Source organism: Homarus americanus, unplaced genomic scaffold, assembly GCF_018991925.1.
Source record: "Homarus americanus isolate GMGI-L3 unplaced genomic scaffold, GMGI_Hamer_2.0 scaffold12810, whole genome shotgun sequence".
NCBI classification, from domain to species: domain Eukaryota; kingdom Metazoa; phylum Arthropoda; class Malacostraca; order Decapoda; family Nephropidae; genus Homarus; species Homarus americanus.
In genome coordinates this window covers 131,112-158,864 of record NW_024749229.1, presented here as the reverse complement: position 1 = coordinate 158,864, position 27,753 = coordinate 131,112, and the positions used below count along the sequence as shown (strand labels likewise).

At 47.2% G+C, this 27,753-nt stretch overlaps 1 protein-coding gene across 1 annotated transcript; it reads left to right on the top strand.

Annotated features, from left to right (window-relative positions):
* Positions 1-1,795: 1,795 nt before the first annotated feature.
* On the top strand, positions 1,796-26,951 carry LOC121853317. Its single transcript, XM_042347369.1, has 4 exons — positions 1,796-1,955; positions 9,743-11,517; positions 25,369-26,301; positions 26,921-26,951. The coding sequence occupies exons 2-4, from the start codon at positions 10,409-10,411 to the stop codon at positions 26,949-26,951; spliced, it is 2,073 nt and encodes a 690-aa protein (XP_042203303.1). The 5' UTR covers positions 1,796-1,955; positions 9,743-10,408.
* The last annotated feature ends 802 nt before the right edge of the window (positions 26,952-27,753 follow it).

The window sequence follows — 27,753 nt, the reverse complement described above, 5'->3', positions numbered from 1 at the left end:
ACATCATCTTGAGTTCTCCCCTCTAGTATGAGTGACACCATCTTGAGTTCCACCCTCTAGTATGAGTGACACCCTCTAGTATGAGTGACACCATCTTGAGTTCCCCCTTAGTATGAGTGACACCCTCTAGTATGAGTAACACCATCTTGAGTTCCCCCTTATTATGAGTGACACCGTCTTGAGTACCCCCTTAGTATGAGTGACACCATCTTGAGTTCCACCCTCTAGTATGAGTGACACCATCTTGAGTTCCCCCTTAGTATGAGTGACACCATCTTGAGTACCCCTAGAGTATGGTGACACCATCTTGGGTTCCTCCTAGTATGGTGACACCATCACCAGGATTCTATAAATGCAGGTGACACCATCTTGAGTTTACCCTAGTATGAAGGAGAGAGGGGAGAAGTAGGGGAAGGGAAAGGAGAGGGAAGGGAAGGAAGGGGGGAGGGGAAGGGGGGGGAGGGGAGGATAAGCATCAAGCACCACAACTCACTTCACATACACACTAGAGGGCCAGTGAAGCAAGCAAGCAAGCACGGCCTCCCTCCTCCCCCTTTCCTCCCTTCCCTCCCCCTTCTTCCCACCCTCCCTACCACGTGTTTCACCCCTCAACCCCTCCCCCCCGCCCCTCACACCTCCACTCCCTCACCAAGACTGACCTTCCTCTCACAAGCTCATCATCATCGGCATAAAGTTGAAAGTTTCTTAAGTGTTTTGATCTGAATATTTTGTTTACCTCCGTGATGTTACCTGTGGTGGAGGGATTACTGAACTGGTGGTGATAATAATAATAATAATAATAATAATAATAATAATAATAATAATAATAATAATAATAATAATAATAATAATAACAATAAACCTGATGATGATAGCAAAATAATAGCAGCAATAGTGTGTGTGTGTGTGTGTGTGTGTGTGTGTGTGTGTGTGTGTGTGTGTGTGTGTGTGTGTGTGTGTGTGTGTGTGTGTGTGTGTGTGTGTGTGTGTGTGTGTGTGTGTGTGTGTGTGTGTGTGTGTGTGTGTGTGTGTGTGTGTGTGTGTGTGTGTGTGTGATGGTTCAATCTCCCAACACACACGCTGTACACACTTCACACATGCGGATGTTGTCAGTAAACAAAGGAGGAGCGACCAGCCAGCCAGCCCATCACTGAGAGGAGGGTTTTAACTATATTTATGCTTCCCTAGTGGTCGCCTCTTCTGACCTGACTGATCCTGTTTTTGGTTTCATGCGTGAGGGATTTTTTCTCTTCTATTGACGAGTCTTGTGTTTAAGGTAATGTTGTCATCAGTGTTAATGCCTTGAGTATGATGACTGGTTGAGCATGATGGCAGCTTAAGTATGATGACTCCTTTAGCAAAATGACTTAAGGTCTATGAGTATGTCAACTTAATCGGCTGGGATTCATGGGAGAGAGAGAGAGAGAGAGAGAGAGAGAGAGAGAGAGAGTATATGGGTCATACCGACAATTGACCCTGAAAAAACTAAAGTGGTAGTTTTATATTATTACGTATAAGTCATATAAGTATAGGCACTCAATGATAGCCAGACCTGTTGAGTGCCCCGGCCACTCAGCCAGTCAGCCAGTCAGCCACTCAGCCAACCACTCACTCTCCCTGGCGCCTGCACTTACTTCTCCAGGTACTACTGACAAGAGGCAGGAGGGGGAGGAGGAAGAGGAGGATCTTGCAGCGTGCCCACCACCTTCTCTCTCCGTAGTCTCTCTCTCTCTCTGTCTCGCTTGCTCGCTCACTCTCTCTCGCTCGCCACGCGGGGGCCCCTCTGGATCCCGCTGTCCGCTTGCCCAGTCCGTGCCCAGCGCCCACCTCACTCACTTGCCCCCCAGCCTCTCTCTCTCTCTGGCTCTTCCTCTGCAGCAGCTCACCAATGTTGCTCACCCTCCCTTCACCCTCCTTCTGGCACCTCCTCCCCGTGTGTTGCTCGCGGTGCTTGTGTTAGTGGTTTATTGTGCCGTGTTTCTGCCCGTGTGAGGGAGTTTTAGTGTGTTTGTGCCTATGATGCGTTAATGTTCCCTGTAGTGTAGAAAATAGTGGTACCGTATTGAGATCAAGGAAAATGAAAACTTACGTGCGATGGAAAACGCGTTTTCTGTGTGTGTGTGTGTGGAGGGGGGTAAATGTGTGTGTGTGTGTGTGTGTGTGTGTGGTGAGGGTGTGTCGACCATCGTGTACTGTAGTGTTGCCTCAGGGAGAAACTTGGTGCTACAAGTGACATATTAAGGCTCTGACGCCCGCCCACACTACCAACACGCGTTGCCCTATCACACCCACACCACCACATCCACCTCACACCTACACCACCACCACCACGCCCTCACAAACATAATACCGCACAGTCTCCCCAACAGCTAGGTGACTGACAAGTGTGAGTAACAGCTGGGTGACTGACACGTGTGAGTAACAGCTGGGTGACTGACAAGTGTGAGTAACAGCTGGGTGACTGACACGTGTGAGTAACAGCTGGGTGACTAACACGTGTGAGTAACAGCTGGGTGACTTACACGTGTGAGTAACAACTGGGTGACTTACACGTGTGAGTAACAGCTGGGTAACTTACACGTGTGAGTAACAGCTGGGTAACTTACACGTGTGAGTAACAGCTGGGTAACTTACACGTGTGAGTAACAGCTGGGTAACTTACACGTGTGAGTAACAGCTGGGTAACTTACACGTGTGAGTAACAGCTGGGTGACTTAAACGTGTGAGTAACAGCTTTGTAACTTACACTAAGGTGGACGGATCCGCCCTCAATCAAACACACCTCTCACCCACACACACTCACTCATTCATTTACTGTTACCCGCCAGCAACTTCTGAGACGGAACTGAGTGATGGTGATTGATAGTAAACTAACTCCACCATCTCAACAACACACACACACACACACACACACACACACACACACACACACACACACACACACTAAAAGGAACTTACTATCCTCTATTATTATTTTTTTTAATCTATCTGAACTGCGTCAAAAAATTTATAGTAAAAAAACAATGACAAAAAAAAATCCATTGACTGTCGGTTTGTTGTGAATTATGTTGTGATGTCTCTCTCAGCCGCCTGTGTTGTGGTGGGTGTCTCAGTGTGGTAAACAACACGCTGAGAAATATTGTTGCTGGGAGTATGATATTTGTGTGTGTATAAGTATTAGTGGTGAGAAATACAGTACAGATTGAGCGCTCTTGTTGAACCTGTGCAAATTAATATTGAGCGCCATGTGAACCTGTTAAAACAATATTGAACACCATGTGAACCTTTTGAAACTATTGAACGCCATGTGAACCTTTTGAAACAATATTGAACACCATGTGAACCTTTTGAAACAATATTGAACACCATGTGAACCTTTTGAAACAATATTGAACACCATGTGAACCTTTTGAAACAATATTGAACACCATGTGAACCTTTTGAAACAATATTGAACACTCTCTGCACCCGCCAGTGTCATGTATCAAAAGGCAGTGTGTGTTATGGACATTTGGGTTCATTTTAATCAACCCACGCTTGTTGTGAACTCTGTGAACCTAATTGAAAAGAGAGAATTGTGAAATTGAACCTGTACAGAAAGTTTTGAAAAAGATGTTATATATGGAAACGTGGATGAGTTAAAACAGAGAAATTACTTACAACGGAAAATTGGTTAAAACAGAGAAATTTGTAAATGAAATGTGAATCGAGTTAAAACAGAATAATTATACAGTGAAACGTGAATTAGTTAAAACACATAAATTAAATACAGAAACGAGAATTAGTTAACACAAGAGAAATTATTAAAAGGAACAAAAATTAGCTGAAACACATAAATTCGTTAAAGAAACGTGAAGTGGGTGAAATATTGATGAAATCTTTAAAGAGTTGCAACTTGAACAAATAAAAAAAAGGCATTCCTATGTTGAAATACCGCATTGCAGGATTTACTTGCAATAAGTGATATATACTGGAGGTTTTGTTTGTAATTACTGATAATGATGATGATAAACCCGGGTTAAAAATGAGTTTGACGTGATTGAAACGTGTTAATACCACCTGGTGTACTGGTGGTGTGGGGGCTACACCACGGTGTACCGGTGGTGTGGGGGCTGCTATCACCAATGCGGTGTACCGGTGGTGTGGGGCTACATCACCACGTGGTGTACTGGTGGTGGGGCTGTTATCACTACCTGGTACTGGGTAGTATGAGGCTGTTAATCACCACCCGTGTACCGGGTGGTGTGGGGCTGTTAATACCACTCTGGTGTACTAGTGTGGGGGTTGTTATCACCACCTGGTGCATTGGTGGTGGTGGCTGTTAATACCACCTGGTGTACTGGTGGTGTGGGGCTGTTAATACCACCTGGTGTACTGGTGGTGTGGGGGCTGTTAATACCATGTTTATATAATAGTGATCAAGATGTTTATATGTGACAACAGAAACTAAGTCCATAAATTCTTTCTTATTTATAAAAAAAAAACCTCTTGTGGCCCCATGGTCTAGCCTGTAGTGAGGAAGGGAAATATTTAGCAGAGTTAAACATGTGATTCAGAGAGTAAATAGAGAGTGCATCTTGGGGGAGGCAGGGAGGAGGAATGAAGCAGTGGAGGGAGGGAATGAAGAAAGGTGGGAGGGAGGGAATGAAGAAAGGTGGGAGGGAGGGAAGGAGGAATGAAGAAAAGATGGAGGAGGGAAGGAGGGAATGGAAGAAAGATGGGAGGAGGGAAGGAATGAAGAAAGATGGGAGGGAGGGAAGGAGGGAATGAAGAAAAGGTGAGGGAGAGAAGGAGGGAATGAAGAAAGATGTGGGAAGAGGAATGAAGAAAGGGGGGGTGGGAGGGAGGGAGGAAGAGGGAATAAGTAAGGTGGGGAGGGAGAGGAGGAGGGAATGAAGAAAGGTGGGAGGAGGAGGAAGGAGGAATGGAAGAAAGATGGGAGTGGAGAGAAGAGGGAATGAACAGGTGGGAGGGAGAGAAGGAGGGAATGAAGAAAGATGGAGGAGGAAGAGGGAATGAAGAAAGGGGTGGGAGGGGAGGAGGAAGGAGGGAATGAAGAAAGATGTGGAGGGAGGGAAGGAGGAATGAAGAAAGGTGGGAGGGAGGGGAGGGAAGGAGGAATGGAAGAAGATGGAGGGAGAGAAGGAGGAATGAAGAAAGGTGGGAGGGAGAGAAGGAGGAATGAAGAAAAGATGGGAGGAGGGAAGGAGGGAATGAAGAAAGGTGGAGGAGGGAGGAAGGAGGGAATGAAGAAAGATGGGAGGGAGGGAAGGAGGGAATGAAGAAAGGGGAGGAGGAGGGAGGGAAGGTGGAATGAAGAAAGATGGAGGAGAGAAGGAGGAATGAAGAAAGGTGGGGAGGAGGGAGAGAAGAAACACCAAGGAGTCATACTTATTGATGTGCGCCCGTGGGGGGGGGTTGGCAGTAGTAGTGATGAGGACACATGACCCCCCCCCGCCCCCTGCAGCTGTGGTCGTCGCTTCCCTCACTGGCTCTGATGTCATGACTAGCACACACACACACACACACACATACACATACATCTGGCTCATTAAGAAGCACTAACGAGAGCCATTAAGACTAAAGCGAGTAGATTAGTGTTTAAGAAAGACAAAAGAAAAAACAAATACCGACTTCAGGAACAATGTATTTAAAAGCAAAACCAAAAACAACGAAAAAATGCAGTGACTTTGGGAACTCTTGAGTGTCTTGTACTCTTCTTTATCTTCCTCGAGTGCATGTTAGAGAGTGCCTTGGCTTTCTGGGTTTATTTGAGTGCATTGTCTTCTTTTAGTGAGTTCATTAAAGTGTCTAAAGTACAACAATCACGCCATCACAACCACCAACACTATCTCCCAACTACTACAATCACCCTACCAACACCACCCCCCCCCTCCCCTCCCCTACAATCACCAACCACGACCAACACCAAAACCACCACAATCACTATCTCCACTATCACCACCAACCACTACAACAATCACCACCCCAACCACTACCACCACAATCACCATCTCCACCACCCCCACCATCACCAACCCCCCCACCACCACCACCACCATCTTGCTCACCTGGTAGGTAGGTAGGTAGGGAGTCAGGTGGGCGTTGCTCGTATAAGTAAATCTCAAGGCCGTCTGTCTCGGGTCGTGGGGCCTGTGAGCGATCAACCGTATATGTAGTAGGTGGGGGAAAAATCATATTGTCTTGTGTTGAAGCTGTGATTGTGGGGGGGGGGGGTGGTGGGGGAAATATGTGGGTTTTAAGATTGATCGTGGGGGGAATTTATATGGTGTTTAAGCTGATTGTGGGGAAATATGTTTTTTTTTTAAGCATATTGTGGGGAAATATGTGGGTTTTATCGTCTCTCCCCTTGAACCACGAGCCCCGAGATTCAAACTCGTGAACCCGAAGCAGTAGACTGATACATTATTTAGTCCATAAATGTTTTTGATTCATGAGTCTGAATCTCGGGGTTGGTGATTCAGGGGGAGAAGTGATTGAACTATTGTGGGTGACCTGACACGTTTGATGTTGATGTCCTTAATTGGGTAGTTAGGGTCAGGGGACAACAGGTGATTGTTAACGAGACAGTGTTCCCGGAGGCTATGAGCTACTGTGTTCACCTACTGGGCCACCATCGATCACCTCGAGGCCCACAGGTGTGCCGCTGATTCGCTTCTGTAATGATTATAAACCAGTGTGTTGTTAGCCCCCCCTGGCCACGCTGCCTCACCTGGATGATAGAGCGTTTACCTGGTGCTCACTTTCAGGGTCTTGTAATTTATACCGTTGTCTCCTCTCCTTACCATCTGCAGCGTATGGAGGTATAACTTGACTGCTGAGTATGACTCGAGTGTATGTATCATCAGTGTGTGGCATGGACGTGGCTTGAGAGAGAGAGAGAGAGAGAGAGAGAGAGAGAGAGAGAGAGAGAGAGAGAGTGTGTGTGTAGTGTATAGCACAAGGCGGATGTGTGGTCATGCCTCCGCTATACGTCATAACTGATACCCGTGGCTTGGGCTGGCTGGTAAACACGGCAGCATCAGCAGTAAGTAATTCTCCTCAACGATCCGGTGATAAATACCTGGAGAGAAGCTGGTGGGCACGGATTGATGCCTCCCTGTGTTGTAATGGATGCTGGGGGAAGGGTGAGGGGTGGGGGGTCATGGGTGAGCGGTAGGCAATGTAAATCCAGTGAGCGAGCAAGGGAGGCTGCATCATCACCCGCCCAAGACAGATCGCTGGCCGCCCGGGCTGACGCTAATGCAACTTATCTCCCGTGTTGATCTGTTGTCCTCCAGCATCCCGCGTTCTCTCCCCCCCCCCCCCATCTCTCCCTCCTCTCTCTGGTCTCATCTTCCCTCCTGTCCTATCTCTGCCACCCACTTCTTCCCTCTCGCATCTCCTCCCCCTTCCCCCTTCCCCCTTCCCCTAAATCTCGTTCTTATGTACTCCTAAATACCACTGACAGTCCGGGCTTCTTATACTGTAGTGACTTCTGTTGTGTGAGATGAGAAAGATTATATATTTTCTCTCTTACCTGGTGATTGTGGACACCTGGTCACTCAACAGGTGTATGTGCCTCTGGGGACTGTGTCCTACATGTGTCTTCTTAACATCTGTATCTCACTTTTGTCTCATCTGTTGCACTTTAATCGCTGAAACCTGTGTCGTACTGAATATAAATTAGCCACCTGGCCAATCAACAGGTGTACAGCACGTGCACCTGGGAATTATTTGGTTATGGTCTTCCCTAACACCTGTATCTCGTTATCGTTGCACCTGCCTTGACATATATTCACTCTATTTTCACTATATAGTTAAAAGAATTTCTGAAACGTGAGTACAGGGGTGAATTTGGGTATAGAGTACAGGTAATGCTATTTAACCCCTTGAGTATGATTACGATGGCAGCCCCATGAGTACGATGCTCAGCCCCATGAGTACAGTAAATTAATACATATCTTTTCATTTTTATTCGTTTCTACTGTTAGAGGTTGTTTGTTTACACTCAGTTGAAGCGCGCGTGACTGTGCCTCGTAGGACACAATCTTGCTGTTGCCACACACACACACACACACACACACACACACACACACAAAGACAGAAAGAAATAGAGAATGTGTGTGTGTGTGTGTGTGTGTGTGTGTGTGTGTGTGTGTGTGTGTGTAGACCACCATAACAAAAGCAGTATGGTGACCAACTTTGAACCTTTGCCTAATATTGTGGCACCTTTAACAGTGTTGTTCTTCCGGCAACAACTTGGGGCCAAGACGTGCGGTGCATAGTGATGAGTTGGTGTGTGTCCAAACATGTGATGATGATGACCTGACACACACACACACACACACACACACACACACACTGTAGCAGTCACCTTCCTAACACAAGTGACTCATCATCGTCATCCAAACACAAGTGATTCATTATCATTCAAACACTTGACTCATCACCATCGAAACATATGTGACTCATGCCAGCTGACTCAAAGCCTTTGTGACTTGGGGTCAGTTCCGTGCATTAATTCTCACCTTAATTGAACAAGCTCACACACACACACACACACACACATATCCTTCCAATTATGGCCAGAGGCTAACTTAACGAGACATTCTGGAAGAGCAAGTATGTGTGTGTGTGTGTGTGTGTGTGTGTGTGTGTGTGTGTCCTAAGGTCACTTGCATCAACGTATCAAGGTGATGCTGGTGGTAGTGATGGTGGTAGGAGATCCGTGTGTATGAGAGAGAGAGAGAGAGAGAGAGAGAGAGAGAGAGAGAGAGGGAGAGAGAGAGAGAGAGAGAGAGAGATCAAAATCAGTGAGTGAGTCAGATCTAAGTCACTAAAGAGCGAGGTGGAGCAGAAAGTGTTCAGTGTAGATACGGAACACCTGCCCAGCTCGGCCATCCATCAAGGTCACTACTGCTAGCTCGGTATGTGTCGGGGCCGGGTAGGTGTTGGGGCCGGGTAGGTGTTGGGGCCGGGTAGGTGTTCGGCCGGGTACTCCAGCCATTAAGGAAATGCATTTTTCTTCCACGGGTGACTGGCTGCCTGTGTCAAGCTTGTTTGGCCTACCTCCTACGGCCCACCTCCACTACCACCTCTTCCTCCTCTTCCTCCTCCTCCTACGGCCCACCTCCACTACCACCTCTTCCCCCTCCTCCTCCTCGCGGCCTTCATTACCAGCTGGGGTTAACCTTCCTCACCTTTAACGTGTAATACATAATAATAATACTCCAATGGGCCTTTTTCCTTGAGTGGTGAAAAGGTAGGTCTGTTTTGGGTGGGTAAGAGGGCTGTTTTGGGTGGGTAGGGCGTGTGCCGGGGTTAGTATGCGTGACGGTTGGTGGCGTGTGTGGGGAGGGCGTGCGCGATGGTATTATTCACAGGATGGGCGTGTGGGTAGTGACATGGATCAAGAGCGCGTGTGTCAGGAGGGCGTGGGAACAATGGTGTAGGGTCCGTGGCACGCACATAATGACGTGTGGGCACATATACCCCATCACACGCCTCCCCCCACCCAGCTCATATCATCAAATGGGAGTGTTTCATGTGTCAGGTGAAAGCCGACGTGTGTGTGTGTGCGCGTGTGCGTGTGCGTGCGTGTGCGTCTTAAACTCTCACAACAAGGAAAATGCCTCATCATACCATGTGGTCATTGAAGGAGCCTTTTAAATCCTCGTTTTAAAGTGAATATGTAATTTTTGTCATCAGTTATAATATATTTTTAACTTGACCATTACAGGAGAGAAAGTTTGAAAGGAATTATTGTATTAGTGTGGCATGAGCTGTTACTCTAAAGGAAAAGTGTTCGTGTACATTAAGAAAACGTATATTGTTCAAAGTTCATAAAAGGAACAAATAGGAAATAAACGAACAGGGAATAGTGAACAGAGACGAATAGAAAACAGAACAGTTGAAAAAGGTCAAAAACATTAAGTATGTGAAGACCCAGATAGAAAAAAAATAACAGTATATTTTATCATTATTTAATATGAGGATGAGGTTGTGAAGACTCGGAGTGATGATGAACCAGGATGAACGGATGATGAAATCGCGTTCCATCAGTAACCTGGAAGACGCCTTTCTTCTTCGGAAGGTCACATACGTGTTGCTGGATCATGAAGGCTTAAGATAAAGCCTCTTGTTCTGCCGTGTGATGGTGTCTGAAGATGCCCCAAGGTGAGGCTGGCAGAGATATCGGAGAGTTTATGATCTCAGAAAGATCCGTCGACGGTAAGATCTGATGGAACGTAAGAAAGATCATTTGTTTTGCATCAGCTGCACATCACACACTATACACTCGTACTCTGGTTACCTCCCAGAGGAAGTCTTCAGGTAAACTGCCGAGAACCTGTCTACATGACGACGTGACTGGTTACTCCTACAGGTGCGCCTCCAGCCGTACAAGATGCCTCACAGTCCCATTTCTCGCACCGACAGCGGCTCCGTCTCCGCCATCAAAAACTTCCTCTTCGGCGGGGGGCTGGACACCTCCCGCTACCTGGGCGAGGACTCCGGGGGCGAGGCTAAGCGGGGGTTGAAGTCCCAAGTCTTCAAGAGCCAGATACTCAGATCTCAAGTCCTCAGACCTCAAGTCCTCAAGTCTCAGATTATCAAGACCAAGATTCAGAGGTGTCCAGAGTACAACCCGGGAACACTCGAGGAAGACGCCAACTTTCCAAATAACTTAAGACCTCTGAACACAGAGTCCAGTCAGGGGCAGAGTGGCCGGTTCCCTGTGACGAAACTCAACAACCTGAGGTCCCCGAGTTTCCGGTCTCCAGGCAGTAACTTCAAGAGTGAGGATAAGACTTCGCCTCAGTATGGCTCCACGCCCAACTTGTCCTCTGATCTCCCTGAAGGTTGGACGCTGAAGGTTGGGATCCGGGCGGTTGGGACGGGCACATTGCCACGGAACTTCCACTCCGGGGATGTTAAACACCCTCGAGATGGCAGTGTCGGGGGGACTACAGCACTGCCCTTACCTTCTTCAGCCTCATCAGTGTGTTCCTCCTGTGCCCACATGAGCAACACAACATTCGATTCGGGTTTTCTGTCAGACTCCACTTACCCAGAGACAGAGATGACAGATTCTGCGGTGGACAGTAATGGAACAGAGGGCAGCACCACCTCACCGTCGGAGGAGTGTAGACAGGGTAAAAAGTGTTACTCACAAGTCAGGGTGTTGCTGCATCAAGACAACCCGACTTATGGGTGCGTGGCTCAAGTCCCCTCGGCGTCCCAGGGTAAGGAAGGGACGCGGAAGGTGAGCAGCGTCACCCTCAAGATCGAGAACGGCCTCTTCGCCACCGTGATCAAGGACACCAAGACCCCTAAGGAAGGCCGGGGCAGGGACCGCCGGCCCCTTGACCTCACCTACCCCACGCTGCCTCCACCTCCGGGCTGTATCATTGTCAAGCGGCAGAGGCTGGAGGAGGAGGCGGGTGGAGGGTGGAAGACGGCCACCATGACCACTAGTGGCACCTTCCTGGCCAGGTGTGTCAAGATAGAAGACTTGTAAGTATTGTATTCTCTTTCTGGTACAACTTATCGAGGCTTTAAGGCTCATAACCTAACTGTTCAATTGTACACCAGTATATAACTCACTGGGCAGAGGTTAGGAAGAGCGTGAAGGGTGGCCGTGAGCCAGACCCTGGGGGTCAGGTCACCCCCTCAACGGAATCTCAATAATGTTGCTGCTGTTGTTTAGTTTTTTCATATTGTTGGTCTTATTTTAGTTCATTTGTTTATAATACAACATTTAAGGTAAATAATTTATTTCTTGATGTTGATAAAAGTTCAGTGAGGTTCCTGTAATTATCTTTGTATTATTAGTTTAAGTAGTTATTGTAGATGTACTGTAGTGTGATCAAGGATATGGAACTCCAAGTATTATTCATCAACTTAAATAATTAACTAGTGTAGTTGTACAGTAAATTGTTGGCGGGTAAGGTGAAGCTGTGTTGTGTGACCAGACTACGGTGATTTATGGTCTGGGGAACTACCCGGCTGACTTAACGTTAGTGAGGACCTGAGTTACTCCTTGGTCAGTGTAGCCAGAGCCAGTACAGGTGACACACAGTAACCAGTTGTTTAATAACACAGACAACTGTTTCATCGTCTTCTTGTAGTTGTTGACTGCTTTCCTTTAGTGACCTGGTTGAGGCAGCTCTCGTAGAGGCACTGTTGACTCCTCGTAGAGCTGCTTTTTATGGTCAGTAAGAGACAAAGAGGAGCGTGTACTACAGCGTGTGGTGGGGAGCACCTGGCGGGCGGCCAGCTGCTGGTGCAGGAGGTGAGCGCCCGGGTTAAGGCAGGCCGCGTCCCCTGGCTCCTGGGGGGTCTTACTGCCGGACGCTGGTATCTGGTCACACCTTGTGTTGGTCTGCGTGTACACCTCCTCCTTGTCACACCTGCCGGGGTCCTCCGTCCTGATAAAAACTTACCCAGCATAACTTTGTCTGCTCACACCACCTGTGATCATCTGGCTCCTGCCCCCTGGTGTGTCCTCCTTACCGCCCTCTACCTTAAGATAACTTACATTGTATTCACGTAAAGAAATATACTGCAAAGGTGTAGAAGATCACTTAAGAATCCCAGGAAGAAACAGCGGGGGTCTCGTGTGTGTTGGCCAGGGTGTTGTGCTGCACCCACTGTTGAGTTGGGCCTCCCCTCGCGCGCCTGTTGTTCCACCTGTCGCTCCACGGGGCACCAGGGATTATGCTTGTACGGTGTTAAAAACAAGTTAAATGAGAAAAATAATGTACTCGTAATTGTATTTTTTAAACATATGTGAAGGTTTTCAGCTGTAGCTATGCTCTTGTGTTTTTAAATGTATTTGCTATGCACTTACTATAGACCACTCTGTACTCTATAACGTAATAATATTAAAACAAACAAACACATAGATGCCTGTTTTACGAGAGTTCCAGAGCCCTTTAATGGACCTATCCCGACACTCTTGCTAGTATTACACACTTCATATCTCTCTTAACTTCTTGGCTAAATTGACTTGCAGTGTTGGTCAGGTGTTTATAATTAACCTGTGTACCCACTTACCACCTTAGGCATAAGACACAGGACAATACCATCTACACAAAGAGCCATAGTGTATAAAGATATCAGTCGGGTCTTGCTGGCTAATGTCCTGTATATAGAAAGATGTTGTTTGATAGTTGAGGTCACTTGGTCAGGTGTGTGTGGGGGGGGGGAGCGTGTGTTATTCTTTCTCGTTGTCTATTTGTTGTGTTGGAGGGGTGAAGACATGGGTGGTTGGTGTGTTGGAGGGGTGAAGACATGGGTGGTTGGTGTGTTGGAGGGATGAAGACATGGGTGGTTGGTGTGTTGGAGGGGTGAAGACATGGGTGGTTGGTGTGTTGGAGGGATGAAGACATGGGTGGTTGGTGTGTTGGAGGGGTGAAGACATGGGTGGTTGGTGTGTTGGAGGGATGAAGACATGGGTGGTTGGTGTGTTGGAGAATTGGAAGACACGGGAGAGGAGAATGAAAAAAAAATAATCAATTTGTTGTTGGAAAAGGTGGCATGAAAGAAGGCAGGTCCATCGTCGGCACAGGAGAGAAGGTGAGCTACCTGTGACTTGGTTGTATATGGCGGGAGCACCTGTTATGTTAATTAAGGTGGCAGGCGGGCGTTGTTGGGTCAGTCTCAAGAGGTTAAACAGCGAGGATGATCACGGATGGCCCTTCGTCACATGGTTTTTATGGTACCACTTTTACTGACGGGAAATGTCAAAGTGCTGTCGGCCGCTTCCTCCCTCCCTCCCTCCCTCTCTCCCTCCCTCCTTCGACCTCGCTATGTGTGCCAATTTACTCTCTCATATCAGGGTATAACTCCCCAAAATACACATCATCTCTTCCCCCCCCTCTTCTCCTCCTCCTCTTACTCTTCCTTCTCCTTCTCTTCAATTCTCCTTATCATCATCCATCCTGTTGCCTACTCCCCTGTACTCCATACCGCCCACTTTCACTACATCTTCAGTACCACACATTTCCCAATACTCCACACCACCACGATACTCCACCCCCCATACTCCACACCTCCACCCCCATAATCCACACCTCCACCCCCCATACCCACACCTCCACCCCCATACTCCACACCTCCACCCCATACTCCACACCTCCACCCCCACTCCACACCTCCACCCCCCATACTCCACACCTCCACCCTGACCCTACACTTAGCATTCCACCCTCACTTAACCTCCTATTCACCGCCATCTCTCATGAAACACACACACACACACACACACACACACACACTTACTTACTTAAAGAGGCTACCGTTAATTAATTAGTTTACCTGAAAGAAGGTCATTAATTACCTGAGAATAAATTAGATGGCACACCTGTATTTGGGTTTGTAAGGTGAGAATCCATAAATAAGGAAACTAACAATATTGAAGGGTTTAAGAATGACCTGAAGATTAGACACCCTAGTTTATTTCACCTGATGATTAAACACCCTGATGCTACCTGAGGGTTAGGTTAGGTTTGGTTAGGTTGGGTTAAGTTAGGTTAGGGTAAGTTTGGTTAGTTTGGGTTAGGTTAGGATAAGTTTGGTTAGTGTAGGTTAGGTTAGGTTAGGTTAGGTTTACAACTATTTGTATATCTTAACACATATTTACACGGTGAATCTTGATAATGTTGTTGTAAGTAAGATTCTCAGGAGGAAGGGAGAGAGAAAAAAAACATTACAGGGTCGTCCAGTAACATTTTAAACACACACACACACACACACACACACACACACACATACACACACACACATACACACACACACACACACACGGTAAATGGCAGTGTTCATTATCGTTCAAGGTTGCAATTGGATGAGAGGCGTTCGTTCAAATTCCGGCGTCGAGTGAACCTTGAACACGTTTGGTCTTCTTCTTATTCTTTATCATTCTTACTATTCTTACTCCTCCTTCTTCTTACGTCTTATTCTTATTCTTACTATTCTTATTTCTTCTTCTTCTTCTCCTTCTTTCTTCATATTTTTCTTTTTCTGATTATTTTCCATTTTCTTATTATTCTTATTATTATTATTCTTATTCCTCACATTCTTATTCTGTTTATTCTTATTCTTGGTCTTCTTATTCTTATTATTCGTCTTATTCTGTTTATTCTTAACCTTATTCTTATTCTTCTTTTTTCTTATTCTTCTTTTTCTTTTTCTTTTCCTTATTCTTATTATTCTTATTCTGTTTATTCTTATTCTTAATATTCTTATTCTTCTCATTCTTATTCTTATTCTTCTTATTCTAATTATTCTTATTCTTCCCATTCTTATTATTCTTATTCTGTTTATTCTTATTCTTGTTATTCTCATTCTTCATATTCTTATTATTATTATTGTTATTTATTATTATTAGTAGTAGTAGTATTCCTCTCCTTTCTTTTTCTTCTCCTTCCTCTTCCTCCTTCTCTCTCCTCCTCACTCCCAGACAGACACACACACAACATGAGAGGGAGGAGGTTGTAGCATCACAGTGGTATGTTGATGGCGTCTCGCGCGTTGATTTTTTTTTATTTTTTTAATTAGATTTGTATCGTTCTCTGTGAATGAGCCTTCCTCGTTTTCTATGGTTAGGTTCGGGCCGTTTTTTGTGACGGGCTGTAATGATTGTTATTGTTGTTTTACTACTACTACTACTACTACTACTACTACTGATGATGGTGATGCTACAGAAAAGATGATGATAATAATAATAATAATAATAATAATAATAAACTCAATAATATACGTAACATCAACAAAGGTTCACTACACTCCCTTTGTTATCTCCGTAAAAAAAAATATCAATTACCAGGATACTTACCACAGAAAAACATTTAAGAATTACAACATCTTTTTTCACCCTGGCGTAAAAAAATAAATAAAACTGTAATAAATAGATAAGTGTTCGCATTTTACCTCCCAGGACGATGGTATCTTGTTAATAAGTGTTTCAGTTTTACCCTTGATAGACAGAGTTCATTACCCAGGACGAACAAGATAGTCAAGTGTAATAATAATATTCTGCCTGGGAGCACAGTACACGCCTTGGGGTAACCTGGTGGTGGTGATGGTGGTGAACTGATGATGATGATGATGGTGAGGATAATGGTGGTGATGATGATGGTAATGGGGAAATACTGGGAAGAACTTGGCTGGTGTTTTGAGGCTACGATATAAGAGGTTGTGAGTCTCCTGTACTGTGAGATTAGGTTTGGTTTTAGTGATGTTAGTTTGTTTTGACGCCATAAAGGGTCCTGATAACGTTATCATTTACACCCAATTTATCGAACCAATTTTTAGCTAGATTTAACCTAACTTAACCTAGATTAATTCATTTCAACTTAACCTAACATTATTTAAACTGGACTACTTAATCTTATGAAGGTTTTACGTAACCTAACTTAACACTCTCTCTCTCTCTCTCTCTCTATTCTAAGCGAGGAAGACAAGAGGAAAACTAATCATAGGAATAAGGTGACGTAAAAAAGAGCTATGGCCCTTGATATCCAGGGTAGCTTCACAGCCCCATGTCCATGTCCAGGGCAGGTTCACAGCTCCTTGTTCATGTCCAGGGTAGGTTCACAGCCCCACCTTGATGCCCAGGGTAGCTTCACAGCCCCATGTTCATGCCCAGGGTACGTTCACAGCCCCATGTCCATGTCCAGGGTAGGTTCACAGCCCCACCTTGATGCCCAGGGTATGTTCACAGCCCCACCTTGATGCCCAGGGTAGGTTCACAGCCCCACCTTGATGCCAGGGTGGGTGATGGGGGGCACGGTTTTTGCGTAGTGATCTGTCCACTTTTACCTGTACGCTAAATGTCAGGGAGGGAGGGAGGACCCGGGAACACTCGCCCCCAGCCTCACGGAAGAACTACCTGCCTTACCTGTCCAAGGATGACCACCTCTCTCTCTCTCTCTCGTCCTCCTCCTCATGGGGGTAGTGGTGGTGGTGGGCAGGTGAATGTTGGCACCTCCTACTTAGTGGTTTTTCCTTGGTTCGTGCAAACTGCTGTAGGCGAGACACGATCTTGTCATGGGGAGGTGGTTGTGGGGGTTAGGACTGTGGGAGGGTGATTGTGGGAAACGTGGGAGGGTGTTTGTGGGGGGATGAGAGGGCGTGGGGATAAGGTTGGAGGATGCCTGAAGGGTGTTTTTTGGGGTGGGGGGCGTGGGAGGATGGTTGTGGGGGGTGAGGGAGGTGGGCGAGTGGTAATTGAGGAGGAGGAAGAGGTAGTCGTCCACACACTCAGTACTGGAGGGGACGTCGTGGTGTGTAGTCATCGAGAGTCACGAGCTGGGCGCCCTCCTGTTTTCCTTCCCTTCCCCCTCCCTCCCTCCCTCCAACCTCTCTCTCTCCAACCTCTCTCCCCTCCCTCCCTCCCTCACTGGGTCGCCCACCTGCTGGGTACTGACCGACAGTATCTGCTCCGAATATTGCAGCTGACCCACCCTTACCGATAACACTGAGAAGCAGAACTTTTATGGACCGTACTTGCATACTTGATTACTTACTTATTTACTTGCTTACTAATTACAAACTTTTTTTCTTGTTTACTTTTTCTTTTTCTTGTTTGCTTATTAACTTGTTTATTTACTTACCAACTTGTTTACTTGCGTGTTCACCTTTATTGCTGACACATATGACTGGTTGTACTAGGTCGATCTGGGGAAGCTGTTGAAATGCAAAGTCCACTCACATTCTGGCAATGGCGTACGGTGATTGGTAGGGTCCACAATAGATTGACCAGTCAGAGGCAAAAACAAGAACAGCCTTGCTCACCGTGACTGTGTGTGTGTGTGTGTGTGTGTGTGTGTGTGTGTGTGTGTGTGTGTGTGTGTGTGTGTGTGTGTGTGTGTGTGTGTGTAAAAATTCAAGGAGGGAGGGTGAGGAGGAAAGGAATAAAGATGCAGGGAGGGTGATGTGGACGAGGTAAGGCAGGGCAAGAAGAATGACAATGTTTTAAACACACACACACACACACACACACACACACACACACACACACACACACACACACACACTCACACACACACACACACACACACACACACACACACACACACACACCGAGGCGACGTAACCTACTGTTGTTGACTGCACCCACAGCCTAGAGGTGCATTCGTGAGGTTCTCTGGGTTTGTGGTGTGGGGTGGTGCTGTGGGCTTCTCTGGGGTGGTGCTGTGGATTTCTCTGGGGTGTTGCTGTGGGGTTCTCTGGGGTGGTGCTGTGGTTTCTCTGGGGTGTTGCTGTGGGGTTCTCTGGGGTAGTGCTGTGGATTTCTCTGAGGTTTTGCTGTGGGTTTCTCTGGGGTGGTGCTGTGGAGTTCTCTGGGGGTATTTCTGTGGAGTTCTTTGAGGTGGTGCTGTAGGCTTCTCTGGGGTGGTGCTGTGGGCTTCTCTGGGGTGGTGCTGTGGGCTTCTCTGGGGTGGTGCTGTGGGCTTCTCTGGGGTGGTGCTGTGGGCTTCTCTGGGGTGATAAACAGTGGGCATTTCAGTGCATAGTAACGATTGTTTTAGATTAGGTTTTGTAAGATTAGATTGAGTTCGGTAGGATTATGTGAGGTTAGGTTAGCTTGAGTTGGGTAGGGTTAGGTTAGGCTTGGTTAGGTTAGGTTTTTTGCATTGACGGTTTTCATTAATTTGTTCTTGTGTGATTATTTTGTCAGTTTGTATGTTGAGTCAGATGAGTTACGGTTGAGGATGGTGGTGACCTGACGGGGAGTGTGTACAGGAAGAGCCTCGGGTTACGTGAGTGACAGGTCCTCCCAGCTGCCGTACAGGTGTGTGTGTGTGTGTGTGTGTAAAGCATAGCCAGGATGTTTGTGACGTGCATCAGGTAAACACACACACACACACCAGTGAGGAAAACGTGTGGGTGAAAGTGATGGGTGGAGGTGAGTGTGTGTAGGTGCGGTGCGGCGGGAGGGCGGGTAAAGCAGGGATGGGTGGTCCTCTAGTTCCCATCTTGGTCCAGCGTGGTCCTGCCTGGTCCAGCGTGGTCCTGCCTGGTCCAGCGTGGTCCTGCCTGGTTCAACGTAGTCTTGCCTGGTCCAGCGTGGTCTTGCCTGGTCCAGCGTAGTCTTGCCTGGTCTTCACAATTGTCATTATCGTTAACAATGTTGAGAGTTGGTTTTATCTTTCCTACATACACACTTATGTACACAACGAGTTTCTCTCCTCGAGTGAAAGATGTTTGGGGAGGATGCGAGGCGACACAGCTGGCTGTCCATCCCAAAACTCCTCCTTCGACACCCGCTTCGGTGACCAGCCTTCTGTATTGGAGTATCTTGCAGCCCCCGTCTACACTGTTTACAAGTGTATCTGTAGCAACAGGTGGACCGACCAACACGGCGGCCACACCCTCGTTTGTGGGGCCTCCAGGGGATGGTAAACGAGACATAAATCTAATGACATCATCATGAGGAGTGTGACAACTGTGGGCTGCCCAGCACATAGGGAACCACAGGTCTGTATATCCGACAAGTGTCCAGATGGAATCATGCTTACCTCTTGGCAGGACGGTAAACAACTGGTGAGGGACGACACGTGTGCCTCCACCAGGGCGCTCACTGCACCTGCAGTGGGGACAGCAGCAAGCTCAAGGAGACGAACTACAGGAACCTGACCACGGATATCACGTGATCTCAATGGGATCAGAGGCCGTGGGAGGCTGGGGGCACCAAGACCCTGAAGGAGTTGGACTACAAACTTACTGAAACCACCGGAGACTGTCATAATTAAGTAAAACATAACATCAGGCGGTAAAAGTGATGTTAACACGGAATACAGTAATGGTGGAGGCGATGGTGATGATAGCGAGACGAGATGCAGGCGGTGGTGTTGCTGATGGAGGGTGTGATAAGAGGTGGGAATGGTGGTGCGTGGTGATGGTGGTGGGTGGGGTTGGTGATGGTAGTGGTTAAGGGTGGTGGTGATGGTGGTGGTTGGAGTTGGTGATGGTAGTGGGTGGGAGCCGTGATGGTGGTGAGTGGGGGTCATGATGATGGTGGTGGTTGAGGATGGTAATGGTGGTGGGTGGGGGTGGTGATGTTGGGTGGAGTAGCACAGCTGGGGCAAGTTGTCAAGGTTAGTTGGTTAGTGGTGGTGAGGAGGTGATGGTGATGGTGTGGTGAAGGAAGCCTGGTGTGTGTCCGCGCGCGCACTATAGGCCTGGATAAAACAAAAACAACAACGACAAAAAACACTAACTGGATCTCAAGAGCAAATATCAAGACAGTTAAGAAGGTCTATGGACTGTCAGGACAGTCATAAATGGGTCTACGTTCGCCAGTCAACCAGCCAGTTAGTCAGTCTGTCTGTCGTTCTTTTTTAAGTCAGTCGTATCCGTCAACAGTCAATAAGTCAATCATTCGTTCTTAACACTCAGTCTATCATTCTCAGTCACTAGAGAGAGAGAGAGAGAGAGAGAGAGAGAGAGAGAGAGAGAGAGCAGTCACTAGGCTAAGATATACCCCAGCCCAGGTGATCAGAGCCACCACACCTGTCTACCCACCTCCCTCCCTCCCTCCCGACGCTGACTAATGACGGCTGAGAGACAACAAAAGCTGGCGGGAAGCGTAAAGTGTTGGGGGGGAGGGGGGTGAGACCTCAGCTTAAACTTAGAGCATAACATGTGGGTACCTCTGCTTGAGAGAGCTGTAACTATGAAACAAGGTGATGCGGGTGTTTATTTTTTAGAGAGAAGAGAAGGAGAGATAAATGCAGGATTAGAGAGAAAAAGAGAGGAGGGGGCAGAAGCACTTACCCACAAAACGACGTGTTAGACAGACATGAACCAACAGTAAGTAAACAAAGCAGGAGGGGGTGGACAGCCTCCTGGTGCTCAGGTTTACAAGTCTCCCTGCTCTTGTAGATGACTATCACGGCCGATTTATTATTCAACGGCGCCACATACCTGCTGGGAGAGAGAGAGAGATGGGGGGGGGAAACTGGAGGGAGAGGAGGGATGAAACAGAAATTGAGTGAGGGAAGAGGAAAGAGTGAGGAAGGAGAATGAAGGAAGAGGAGAGGGAGAGAGAGTTGTCAGGTCGGTTACCTCACCTTGATGTTAGCATGACACCCTGGCTAGTTCGCCCTCCCCCTCCTCGCTGTCTTCCCTAACTCAGGGTGTCTATAGTTTTATTCCTTCCAACAAAGCGGATGAAATATAATGCTTCAATAATAATAATAATAATAATAATAAGAAGAAGAAGAAGAAGAATGAGTAAGAACAACAAATTCATAATAATAATAATAATAATAATAATAATAATAATAATAATAATAATAATAATAATTGCACACACTCATGACATAAGCTGTTAGTTTGGGCAGATAAGGAGCAACACACACACACACACACACACACACACACACACACACAGAAGGAAGTATCATAATATTACATTAGGTGAGACAATGTTGTGTGTACCTTTATGGGGGAGTGAGGTGCTGTGTTGTTTTTATTATTGTTGTTGGTTTTGTGATGTTGTTTTTAGTATTTTTGTTGATGTAGTTGTAGTTGTTGTTCGTTTTTTAATTGTTTTTTTTACTATTTTTTTGTTTTATTTTCATTATATTTGACGTTGTAGCTGTTACTGTTATTGTTATTATTATTTTCATTAGTGTATTATTATTATTTTTATCATCATCGTTATTATTATTTATATTATTATTTTATTATTATCATTATTGTTGTTATTATTATTATTATTATTATTTATATTATTATTTTATTATCATTATTATTATTATTATTATTATTATTATTATTATTATTATTATTTATATTATTATTATTATTATTATTATTATTATTATTGGGAAAGAAAATAATCTTATTCGTTGCCTAAAAGTCGATTTCTTTTTTTTACCTTGTGGAAGTTCTTCAGGTGTAAAAAAAGGTTAATTAGTAAAATGTAAAATAAGTTGATGTGTTTTCCGTGGGGTTAGGTTAGGTTAATCTGGGGACGTTGGGATTGGGTCTAACTCCCTGCCTCGCTGGGTCTAGGGTCGCTTGCTTGTAATCTGGGTATGTGTAGGTTGTTCAGTACCCGCCTCTTCTGACCTTATGCTGGTGGTTTGGTGTTTGTGAGGTTTGATCACTATGGTTTTGTTTCTATCTGGTAGTGGTGGTGCTGACGATGGGTGGTAGTGGTGTGTTGATAATAGTGATAGAAGCGATGGTGGTAGTGGTGGTAGCAGGTGTCATATAAGCTCCCCCCTCGCCTCGTGACCTACAGGTGACCCGCGACACAACTTTCCACCACTTGGTTGAAACACGGCAAAAACTGCACTCCGGGGCGGGTCAGTGTGTGTGTGTGTGTGTGTGTTTAATCAGCTCTTATGTGTGCCTCTCCTCACCTGACTGCTGGATGTTTAAGCTGGCGAGGGACCTTTATTTTAAAATGTGGCATTGAATAACACCAAGTAATAAATATAACTCCCTTTACTTAATTATTCTATGTAAATAATCTACGTCATAGCCATCAAGGTGTGGTAATAACCCCCTCCCCCCCACCCCTCCCATCACCATCTCCCGGGTCAACAGGTAGGGCGAGTAGGACTGACCCCGGGTTATTGAGCCAGGTCACGGGATGGTCATCAAGGTCACCTGGAGATGGCAACACTCCCTCGGGCTAGTCACAGATGCCACACACACACACACACACACACACTCTCACACACACACACACACCTATGTTGGTATTTACAAATCAGGACCCACCGTGTTTGGCAGGGTATTGCGTGGTCAGGAGGCGGTGGCGGCGTTCTGCAGGGTGTGGCAGGGGTCCCTTACGAGAGCGGACCTGGCTATTTTGGGCGTTGCAGGAGTGGGTTGGATAGGGCAGGGTGGGGTTGGATAGGGCAGGGTGGGTTGGATAGGGCAGGGGTGGGTTGGATGGGGTGGGTTGGATAGGGTAGGGTGGATAGGGCGGGACAGATTGGATAGGGTGGGGTGGGTTGGTAGGGTAGGATGGGCAGGGAGGACAGATTGGATAGGGTAGGGGGGTTGGATGGGGCAGGGATAGATTGGATAGGGTGTTGGGTTGGATAGGGCAGGGGTAGATTGGATAGGGCAGGGGTGGATTGAATAGGGTAGGGGTAGATTGGATAGGGCAGGAGTGGGTTGGATAAGGTAAGGATGGGTTGGCTAAAGCAGGGGTGTGGTGAGGTACAGGTGTGTGGTGAGGTACAGGTGTATGGTGAGGTACAGGTGTGTAGCGAGGTGCAGTTGTTTGGTGATGTACAGGTGTGTGAATGTAGCACAGGTGTGTGGTGACGTACAGTTGTGGTGAGGTACAGGTATAGGTGTGTGGGTGTAGCACAGGTGAATAATGAACAGGTCTCAGGTGAGTTATGAAGGCTGATGCCCCACGCTGACCTACCTGTTGCTGGTGTCTTGATAATGACCACTGACACCACTGCCCACGGTGATGCTGACGGCCAGACCCACAGTCAGACCCACGAGCAGACAGAGATACCCACAGGTAGACACACAGACCCACAGGTAGACAAACAGACCCACAGGCAGAAAGGTCAGCTGGTGCTCACCCCGGGAACCTGTTTGACTCGGGGCGACCCTCCACCTCCGGCCGGCACGAGTAACGGACACGTGACCCCTCTCTCCCCTCACCCTCCCTCTCACTATCTCCTCTCGTTCTCTTCTCCTCCCCCCTTCTCTCTCCTCTTTCCCTTTCCCCTACCTCTTTTCTCTCTCTCCCTCTCCTTTTCTCTCTTCTCTCTCCTGTCCTCTGCCCTCCTCCCTCCTTCTCCTCCCTCCTCTCCACCCCTCTCTCCTTTCTCCTTCTCTCCCATCTCCCTCTCCTTTCTCTTTTCCTCTCCTCTCTTCTCCCCCTCACTTTCTTCTCCTTCCCACCTCTCCCTCCCATCTGCTTTCATTCTCTCCCTCTCTTTCCTCTCCTTAATGTATGCTTAAGGGAATGCCCCATATTTCACCTACGTTCATTAAAACCTTTATTTTACAGCTAACCATTTCAAGTCTGTAGTTGTTATAAATATGATAAGTTTAACCAGCTCTTGATGACGTCACACTTCCTCTGATGACGTTACACTTCTGATGACGTCACACTTCTGATGACGTCACACTTCACCTGTCGTCAAGGTCACTCGTGATTAATGTAGCCCCCCCTCCCCTGTGACCTCACCTGTTGACCTGAGTTATGATAGGTGATCTTAACTTAAATTAGGTCAATTATACCTACACCAGTTCCCATTCTTCATAGGTCACACCCATAGTCTAATTCTGGGGTCCATTGGGTTTTTTTTTATGGGGTGGCTTAGGATTTGGGGCCCACTTGGACATGTGGATCACTAGAACTTGGGGCCCACTGGAACTTGGGGCCATTTTGACTGGAGGAGGAGAAGGAGGGTTTGACTGGTCTTACGTAAATAAAGACTCATGATTAATGTACCAGAGCGTGATTGGTATCTTACACCACGCCCACCCCCCCCTCTCTCTCTCTCTCTCTCTCTCTCTCTCTCTCTCTCTCTATTTGCTCCCAATTTCTTGCTTTCTTCTTACTCCCAACTTCTTCCTTCAACTTCCTTCCTTCCTTCCTTCCTTCCTTCCTTCCTTCCTTCCTTCCTTCCTTCCTTTCTTGCCCTGTTCTGGAGGAAATTGGAGAGTGGCAGGAGAGAGTAGAATGCACTATCTGGTGGTAGTGTGGGGGAGGAGGGGAGAGAGGGGGTAGGGGGAGGAGGTAGAAGGTGGGGAGAGAGGGGGTACGAAGGGAGGAGGTTGAAGGTGGGGGAGATAACCGTTTTCTGTGGTGGGAGGCGGCGTGAAAAGTTTAGTGGTGTGACCGTAGAGTTCATAGTAGCCCAGAGAGGTCGTTTGTCAGGGAGGGTTGTGTCTCTCTTACGATGTGATGATGATGATGATGATGATGATGATGAATAGTATTAATGATGATAATTTCATTTCGGAAATACATGTACTCATGGTATTAAAGCAGACAGAGTTTATGAGTCAGATCTATCAAGGACATGAAGTTAGCTTATAGATATGAACGAACTTAACCTAACATGACCTAACCTACGTAATTAAATCAACTCTTGAGATTGTAAGGTTTGTTTGCTTCGGTTTGAGTTGTAAAAGAATTTCACAGTAAAACAAATAACGTCTGTGTGTCTCAGTTCAAGGCGTAAGTTTCTCTGCCGTGTGTGTTTGTGTAGTGATTTATTTATACTATTTATTGTAAGTTAATGTGTTGAGGAAACTATTTATGTACCGTTACTTTCCATAATGTTTCTCTTTTATAGGATTTAAGTTGTCGATGATGAGTAGTGTTGCAGTAGATTAATGTGTTGTGTTGTATTGCAGGAGCAGCCGTGACACAGGGGAGGACAGCCGGGGTGATGCAGGGGCCACCCGCCAGGCTCCTGAGAGGCGGGAGAGTGGCCGCTTCCCGTCGGCGGCGCGCCTCCTGCGGTCTCTCGCCCGCAGCCGTGACGATGACTGTGGCGGGGCTCGACCCAGGGACACCTCAGAGCCTAGACTCACCCGCTCTAACCCTCACTACCACTCGGAGGGTAAGGGCCTCAAGAAGAAGAACAACTGGACCTCCGAGCGTGAGCTGAACAACTCGGCGAGTCCAACACACAAGGAGCGCAGCCACAGCTTCTGCGAGAAGACCAACACCAAGCGTCGCTACTCCTACCACGACAACAAGATGCTGAGGGAGGAGGCCCGGGCACGTCTTGACCGCCAGGACGACTCTTGCTCACACATGGAGGGCTCCAGCCCCACCCTCACCAGTGACCTGACCCCGCCCTCGCCCCCCACGCCCACACCCTCCTCAACTGCCTCCCCGCATTCACCTTCGCCCGAAAATCTGAGCGAGAATATTTATGAGAACTTGCCAGCTCATATAGGCAGTAGTGAGTTAGTTATGAACGGTGGGGACCCTGGCGTGAGTCACGGTGCTCCTGAAGGTAGTGTGATAGAGGCTCACACGAGGCCACTAGACCGAGGGGAGCGTGAGAGGCGCTCCGTGAGGAAGTTAACTAAGGACTCAGGGTACGAGACCTCGCCCTACAGTGAGAGTGACTACGCCAATATTGACCTTTACTCTGACGCGGACGCCACCCTGGACGGTGACGGTGATGACGTCACACTGGCACCCGAGTCTGAACTGGCACCTCCCTCACCTCTCCTGGACATTGCCAACCCCGCCCCCCACACCGACCCCGCCCACCACACCGACCCCGCCCATCACACCGACTTGCCGCACCACCTCACTCCCAGCAAAACAAGGTAAGTGTCCGTGAAGCACCTGAGTGTGTTGTGGTGATGGATGACTTATGGACTATATAGGTGTAAATTATACTAAGGTAAGTGCCCTGATAAACACATTTTGTTTATTATTCCTTCCGCTGCATAGGCCATAGAGCGCCCCCAGTCGACCCAGCTGCTGAATCGGTACCCTATTTACAGTTAGGAAATGAAAGACAGTGTAGAGTAATGACAGCCACAGTAACTCTGAGGTGGAGCTACACTGTCAGGCCTTCACGTCACGTTTCTCACACTCACTTTTAATGTCATAATAAAATAATTTTCCCGTAATGATGGACGAATTTTGATGATTATGTGTGCGTGCGCGCGCGTGTGTGTCTGTGTGTGTGTCTGTGTCTGTCTGTCTGTGTGTGCGTGTCTGTGCGCGCACGTAACAGCCTGAATAACTCAGTACAAAGGATTTATTGTTGGTAATCCTGTATCATGACAATATAAATAATCCTTGATGGTAGGTGATAAGTGAGACCGATAACAGAGATAAAGGTGTGGACTGATAAGGCATGAGGTATCCCTGAGCGTAGCATCGCCACTGTGTTCACCTGTATGGGCTAACACCAGTCTCCTCTTGTTTACGTTGTAGCCCAGAGCCAGGTGCTGTGTTGGTCGCTTAGTAACCCGTGTTGGTGGTTCTCTCACTGCATGGGTCGTTTATCTTGTGAATGAAGCCGTGTGGATAGAAATTTATATACAAATTCATTGTATCTGTGAAGAGGAACAGCCACAGAATAACGCGATTTAATGTGAATGTTGACCTAAGGGATGGAAACGCTATACAGAGTTGAGTGTTAACGTTCTGTCGGCCTGTCCGGAAATGCGAAATTGGTGAAGAATGTGACGTGTGATGGGAAACAAAGAGTGATGTGACGGGTGACGAGGAAAAAGGAGTTGAATGAGGCTCATGGCTCCTGATGTCAAAACGAATCGAGTGTGACTCGTGTGGGATAGCGTGTGTGCGTGTGCGTAATTAGATGCGAATACTAACAGAAGAACAAGCAAGAGTGGACCATGTTGAAGTGGAGGTACAACAGAAACAGCGTCCAACTGCGCCTCAACAGTACCCGAGGGAGGCGACCCAGGTCCTTGATGGAGTGTGGCTGTAACAGGTAATGTGTGGCACTTGCGTCAGCCACCCCCCCCCCCCCAGGTCTTTCCAGGTCATTGTAGTCTTAACCTCCTTTGAATAACCGTGAAGCCCTGGATTTTTGGTTCCTCACTGCACCCCTGGCCCGGTCACTCCTCGGGTACTTCACTGCACCCCTGGCCCGGTCACTCTTCCGGTCCCTCACTGCACCCCCTGCTTCTACCTCCCTCCACATCAGCCAGTCATCACAAACCACAAACACAACCGATAACAACATTAACTTAGACACAATAAACTACCTGCTCCTATTCCCATCGTTGGTAATGGTAAAT

Bases quoted from the DNA above. Each gene is read 5' to 3' on its own strand.
- LOC121853317 (XM_042347369.1), top strand. From the start codon at position 10,409: ATGCCTCACAGTCCCATTTCTCGCACCGACAGCGGCTCCGTCTCCGCC. The intron at 11,518-25,368 runs GTAAGTATTGTA...GTTGTATTGCAG, and splicing joins TGTGTCAAGATAGAAGACTT to GAGCAGCCGTGACACAGGGG. The intron at 26,302-26,920 runs GTAAGTGTCCGT...TTTACGTTGTAG, and splicing joins CTCACTCCCAGCAAAACAAG to CCCAGAGCCAGGTGCTGTGT.